The 7071-nt window shown below is 40.1% G+C and overlaps 1 protein-coding gene across 1 annotated transcript; it reads right to left on the minus strand.

Moving 5' to 3' along the window:
- Positions 1-2749: 2749 nt before the first annotated feature.
- On the minus strand, positions 2750-5161 carry LOC149216308 (uncharacterized). The gene is made up of 3 exons (XM_089389905.1): positions 4865-5161; positions 4049-4717; positions 2750-3943 (listed from the first exon to the last, which is right to left on the minus strand). Exons 1-3 carry the CDS (start codon positions 5159-5161, stop codon positions 2750-2752), a joined length of 2160 nt encoding a protein of 719 aa, XP_089246031.1.
- Positions 5162-7071: the final 1910 nt, after the last annotated feature.

Consider the following 7071-nt stretch of genomic DNA (forward strand, 5'->3'; position numbering starts at 1 on the left):
CATCAAGACCAGATGAAGAGGTAGACCATGGAAAATTCTTAAATAGAGAGCAATGTAGAGACCAAAATTTCAAGCAATGACTATATTTGAACAGGATGTCCTAGTTTACTACAAGAAACATGCTGAAAGCTAAATGAAGGTACATAAGGTGAAATAAAGTGTGGGAAAGGTGTCTAATGGTGGAATAAGGTATAGGGAAAGTGAACATCACCCATGGCCAAGCCCAACACTCCAAGAAGGTCGGATTCAACTAATATAGCTTGCTCATGGTAACTGGAAGATAAAGGTTTATAATCACCAAGCTATGAAGACCTGTGCAGAAGAGAAAAAATGAAATTATCACCTTCAGAGGACCATGGATTGATCATCAACTCAGTAGCAACATGCATGCTTCTCCCACAACCATCAAGTAGGTACAGGTATGCAATATTCTTGACCTCTTCTCTTGAGGATATTATAGTTAGAAATTTGTTGTCAATGCATGAGAGATGAGGTTTTATAAGCTAAGGATGGGTCAGTGATCTTGACCACCTTCAACTAGTTAATACAAGTAACTCCTTCACTCATGCAATGTGGAAAAATCAAATTAGGAAGGGTGATGATTTTGAGGAATGGGGGCAATAATTAAAAGAGGAAATTTGTGCAAATGCCATGTCACCACAGCTCTCGAAGCCCTCCATCCAATTTATATCCACTATCTATCCATCATTCATCCATCCCATTTCATAAGAAAAAATTTGATATTTTTCAAGAAAAAACCCTACACTCTGTCTCACCCTGAAAATTTCTTGAAAAAAAACACATAGCACATCCTCTCCACTTTCACAAACCTACACTACTATCTATAAGCCCTAGCATCATCTTCCAAGCCCTCTACATCATTTCTCATCACTCCCATATAGTTATAAGACCCTAAAAGAGAAGGAATGACTACTAAAGAAAGCGGAATGTTGCTACAAGAAGGAAGAAATGAACAAATTGTGCTAAAACCCAAAATGGCAGCGTCTAACAGAGCCCTAATCAAAATAAAGAACTTCAAGGCCATTAAGCAATCAACTAGGCCACAAAAGAGAAGAAGAAGGCATCAAAAGGAAAAAAGGCATTCACCATCAAAATAGAACTCAAACTACAGTGATGAAAAGAGGCTTTCCAAGAGGTCTCTAATCTCTTTATAGCTTTTTTCCAAGGCCTAAAAGATGTTATAGAAAGGAAGAAAGGCATGGAAGTCAAGTTGAGGGCCTACCCTAGGTTCAGACTATCATTTCTGCTCAAAACAGGTTTAAACAAACTACTACAAGGCTTCTTGTAGTTACTACAAGATGTCCTAGTTCTCATCTAAAGGTGTTTTGAAGGTTTCAAAGGTGTCCAAATGGTGGAAATAGGTAGCAGGAGGTTGGAAAAGGATGTGGAAGACCTTGCCAAAATGAAAAATATTCAAGAACCCAACTTGAATAAGGGGAAGAAGGTAGGCTAACGGTCTCAAGGAACACTGTGAATTTTTCTATGCACAAACAGTTTTGGAAAAATGAGTGAAAATCGAATGAAGGTTTCAAGGGAGAGGATATGAATGAAATGGATCTACAAGCCAAAAATGCTCACTTGCAAAGAGGAAATTTGTGTTTTTTTTGCTTGAAAGACTATTAAGCAATCATGAAAATTACAACTACATTTTTGTGCTTGTCCTTGCAGAACCTACAACCAAGATTATTAAGAGAAAGTACTGAGGAATTCATAAGAGAGAGGCCACCAGGGCCATGAATGTAGCATAATGAGGTCACTAAGTTTCTCAGAGGATGAGCAACACTTTTAGCTAGGGGGTATGATGGGCCTCTAAATTAGACATAAATTAAGGCTCATGCCTCTAAATTAAACATAAATTAATGCCCATTTGACCATCCTTTAGCACTTTAAACCTCTCTTTTTTCATTAGATAATGTATTTTTAACTTTAATATGTTCATTAGAAAGGTTTATGGATAATTACATATTTGTGCCTAATATTATTTATTTTTGTGGAATATTGTGAGAATATTGGACATATTATGAAGATTTGGAGGAGAAGATAATTTAGGGACTTTCTCCCTACTACAGGAGGATCAATATTAAATAATAAATCAAGAATATATTTTAAAATAATTGCATAGATTCTAGAGCTCCAATGATTGAGAAAATCTAGGAATGTGTTCCCTGTCATTTAATGCAGATTCCTAGTATTGGGAAACAGATCCACTAATTAAGGGGTTTTTGTGGGGAAAGCTTCCTCCTTTCATGGGGAAAGCTTCCTAATCATTTTTTATAAGTACCAAGTCGAAATTTTCTCTAAGGGTTAACTTTTTTTTTTCCGAGGAAAAAATCAAAACTTTTTATTAAGAGACTATAAAAAGTTTACATACAAATTGGTCATATGCCATACTGCTGGCTCATATGATTCTGAAAACTGCTCAACATCATGGAGCTGTTTCTGCTGTTTTGTGAAACTGTAATAGTCTTCCTCCCGGCTGGAGGTAAAGTCAAAACTCATAGCAACAAACGGAAACCTGGGGTCTCCTTCAACGAAGGAAAAACAACCCCTTACAACAAAAATTATAAGTCTAAAACCAAGTGAATATATACAAAAATTATATTTTAAAAGTCAGTTTGCTGTAGCTGAAAACTGGAGAAAAACAACTATAAAGGAGAGTATATACAAAATATAAAACAGGAATATATATCCGAGAAATGTGTTGTCAAAAACGATGTAAAAACTGTGATCAAAAAGGCTGAGCATATGGAGGCTGATCTGATATGTAAGACTGCCCCTGTCTGGTCTCTTCTACTGTCCAGCTGCCCGGATCCTGTTGTAGACCAGCCTTAGATAGCTGATCTGCTTCCTCATTCCTGTCCCTGTAGATATGGCAAATCGAAAACCTGTTAAAGTATGTCTTCAGAATAGAAATTTCATCAACAAGTGTCTTCAAAATCTGATTTTGACAAGATGCAGTTCCATTGACCCAGTTTATGACATTTAGTGAGTCCCCAAAAGTCTGAATAGAGTTGAAGTTTCCGTGATGGAGCCAGCATAAAAGGTATCGTAAGGCCGATAATTCAGCATAGTTATTTGTGCCTGTACCCAGCCCAACAGAAGCTTTTAGAATGTGATCCGGATTAATGTGTATGCACATGCCTGCCCCAGCCCTATTGTTTTGGGAAGCCCCATCAAAGAACCCACAAGGAATGCCCTCCTGTATAATGATAGGTTTTTGTTTTGATTTGGGTTTCTTGTCCTCAGGGGGAGGCAAGGCAGAGTATATGGCTGTGATATTAGTGGCAATAACGGAAGAAGGTGTGTCCTTATCTTGGAACAGACTCTTGTTTCTAGCAAGCCAAACTCCCCAACAGAAAATAAGGGGCAGGTTCCTCAAGTTCCCCTCCGGATAGGTTTGCCACCATTTCCTCCAAGCAGCATCCAAGGGGTCATGCCCCCACAAAGCCTTTACCTTGAGCGAATCAGTGACCTCCTCCCATATCTTTCTTGAGAAAGCACAGGTTGTGAAGAGATGACTGATGGTTTCCTCATCAGATTTGCATAAAGGGCATCGCCCTGGCCCAGCTAAAAACCTGGCTTGTAATGTTTCCCATGTTGGGACCTTCCTTTTTAAAATGCACCAGAGAAAGAGCCTAGATTTGACTGGGCATTTGAGTTTCCATATATCTTTGGCCCACCATTCCGGTGCTCCCCAACCTTTCTTTCCCATTAGAAATGAGTATCCATCTTTTGGGGAATACTCCCCAGATTTGCTTTGTGCCCACATCAAGCAGTCAGGTTCATCTTTTATCCTGACATTGGATCGTTGTAGTTCTTTGATGAACCCCTCCCATTCGTTCTTCCATCTAACATTTAACCCTAATTCTTCATCATCCTTCCAAGCCTGACCCCAGATAGTAGACTGTCCTGCTCTTTCCACCTAATTTAATGATGTAATACCTTTAGTATCAAGGTGTCTAAGAAGCCCTGGCGATAAAGCATAAGCTTCGTTGCATCCAACCCAGGGGTCTCTGCCAATCCTGACCTGTCTTCCATCTCCCACTTTCCAAGCTAAACCTTGCTCGATCACTGAAAAGGCTTCCACCGTGACCTTCCAGATTGCTGAAGAACTTTTTACCTTCTTATCTTGACTCCGGATCCATTCTTCCAGAGGGATTGGGTCTATATACTTCCTTTTCACCACCCTTGTCCACAGGTTTTCCATAGTTATTAGCCTCCATCCTGATTTTGATGCTAATGAAATGCTGAACTCAGGGAGTCTTTTAATTCCCCACTCTCCCCATTCTTTTGGTCTGGCCACTTTGTCCCAAGCCACCCAAGGTAAACCCGAGGATTCCTTTGATCCTGCCCATAGGAATCTGCAACAGATTCTTCTGATTTTCTCCATCACTCCTTTAGGAATCCATGTCAGAGCGGCCCAGTATACTGGAATGGCTAACAAGACTGATTTAATAAGGGTCAGTCTGCCAGCTCTGGATAGCCATCTAAAGCTCCAGTGTGATATTCTGGATTCTATCTTTGCAATGAGCCAGTTCCAATCCTCTTTCTTGTATGCAGCAGGCTTTAACCAAAAACCCAGATATTTGAAGGGAGCTTCCAGAGGTTGAATGGGGAAAGGAAATAGATTAGCCATTCTATTTCTTTCTCTTCTTTCAAAATCTGCAACACAAGCTTGGGATTTCCCAGAGTTTATCTGCATTCCAGTGGCTTTTAGAAAAAGATCAAAAATACATTTTAACTCCTTTAATTCACTGCAATTACCATTGGTGAAAATCAGGATATCATCAACGAAAAGAAGGTGAGTGATGTAGAGATTGATTGCTACATCGATACCTTTTACCTTCTCCTCTCTTCTGGCTTTATGTATTAGTCGGCTTAGCCCTTCTGCCACAAGGAGGAACAGGAGAGGGGATAATGGACACCCTTGCCTGAGGCCTCTCTGGCTGTTAAAGAAAGAGGAGGCTGCTCCATTGACCAGTACTGCAAAGCTGACATTTGTGATGCATCCCATAATCCAGCTGACAAAAGGATAGCTGAATCCCACATGTGTTAGCAGCATCCTTAGATAGAGCCAGCTGATCCTATCATAAGCTTTGGATAGGTCGATTTTGAGAACAGCTCCCTTCTTTTTCTTCATTTTGACACTATGGATAACCTCCTGGGCTACACCAATGGCTTAGTGAATCTGTCTTCCATCCAGGAACCCAAATTGTTCCATTGATATATTTCTAGACAGGATTGGTGCAATTCTGAGAGCAATAACCTTTGAAATAATCTTGTAAATGCAATTACATAATGAAATTGGTCTAAAGTCTTCAAAACTTTCTGGATCATCCTTCTTAGGAATGAGAGCAATAAAGGTTGAGTTAAAAGGTCTATATACTTCTCCTTTCAGCCTTGACTCTTCAACTACTTCAGTTATTTCGGCTCCAATTTGTTCATAAAAATGGAGAAACAATTCTATAGTCCAGCCATCAGGGCCTGGGCTTTTGTCCTTACCCATGAGCTTCATAGCTGCTTCAATCTCCTCCTTAGTGACCGGAATTGTAAGATCTTCTGCTTCATCTTCCTCAATGAATCTAGGAAAACTTTGCACAGTTCTAAAGACTTCTGCAATAGTAGCCTCTCCCTGATCTGCAAAAATGTTTTGAAAATGTCTTTTTCCTAATCCAGAAAGCTCTGGAAAGGAACTGACTTCTCTCCCTTCTTCATCTTTTAGGCGCCAGATAGTATTTACAGATTTCCTTCCTTTTGCAAAATTATGGAAAAACCTAGTGTTCTCATCCCCAGATTTTAGCCAAATTGCTCTACTCTTGATCCTCCATTCTTCTTCCCTTTCCAAAAGAATTTTATTTTGCTGCTTCTCCAAGTGAAGGATTCTGTCCTTAGTGACTTGTGAGGAGTATCCATCTATCTCCATACTCTCCATCTGCTTCAGCTCCTCCCTTATTCTGATCATCTCCTCATTTTGTTTCAATTTTCTATCCTTAGCCCAAGAGATTGTAGCTTTCTTCAATCTTTTTAAATTCTCCATGAACAAAAAACTTTTATCCTCACCTGTATTGTGAACTGGGTGAATCCAAGTTTCTTTAAATAGATTGCAGAAAGAGGGATCTTGGAGCCAAGCAGGGTTGAACTTAAAAGGGGCAGGTGGTTTGGGAGGAGGAATAGTTAAATCTAAGAAAATCGGGAAATGATCCGAATTCCCTATTTCCTCCACCCACTGTCTGATCATTGGAACTTTGGAAGGTAAAGACTCCGCTAAAAGAAAACGATCTAGTCTTTTGGCAATCCGATCTTCTCCTATCCTTCTATTCCTCCAAGTAGGCTTTAATTTGATCGGAGAAGGGTCTATTAAGTTATTCTCCGTGATGAGGTTGAAGAAAAAATCTGTAAGGGGGTCTTCTCTCGCAGATGGACCCCAAGCTTCAGCTCTGCCAATGGAAAAATTTAAATCACCTCCCAAAATCATCGACGGGGATTTCATCACAGCTTTTGACATCAATTCTCCCCAAAAAGATTCCCTACCCTGACATGGCCCATAGATATTTACTAAAGTGATGGGGAAAGTGAAGTCTGGGATTAACACCTCCATGCCCATAACATTTTTCATCCCCCATTGATTGATGGCTTTTACCCTCCCTTCTTTGAAACCAATTGCAAGTCCCCCCGAATGACCAGAGGCATCCATAGCAGTAAAAACCCACCCAGGCAGAAGGGATTTAAGCATAGGTTCAATCTCTGAAGCCTTCCCCAGGGTTTCTTGCAGAAAAATAACATCTAAATTTGAGTTAGATATCCAATCTTTCAAGGCCAGTTTTTTAGGTTTGCTGGCCAAACCTCTGCAATTCCAGGATGTCAGGATCATTTAATAACACCCTCAGGGGGATGAGCTGCTCTAAGAACCCCCGGAATAGAATATTGTTTGCCATCTGCAACATCCAATTTAGCTTTAAGTTTTGCCTTGGTCATATCGGATTTCCGACCTCTTTTGTTTTTGGAGCTGTTTTGTGAAGGGGTCTGTCCCAAGCCACCTAAAGACCCCTG

The sequence above is a fragment of the Pinus tabuliformis genome, chromosome 1_1 (assembly GCF_031772625.1).
Source record: "Pinus tabuliformis cultivar Carrire ecotype Pingquan chromosome 1_1, CPIR1, whole genome shotgun sequence".
NCBI classification, from domain to species: domain Eukaryota; kingdom Viridiplantae; phylum Streptophyta; class Pinopsida; order Pinales; family Pinaceae; genus Pinus; species Pinus tabuliformis.

Coding starts and splice junctions, on each gene's coding strand:
- LOC149216308 (XM_089389905.1), bottom strand. CDS start 5,161: ATGAAGAAAAAGAAGGGAGCTGTTCTCAAAATCGACCTATCCAAAGCT. Junction 4,718..4,864: donor AAGCCAGAAGAGAGGAGAAG/GTAAAAGGTATC, acceptor ACTGGAATGCAG/ATAAACTCTGGGAAATCCCA. Junction 3,944..4,048: donor AAGTGGGAGATGGAAGACAG/GTCAGGATTGGC, acceptor TCATTAAATTAG/GTGGAAAGAGCAGGACAGTC.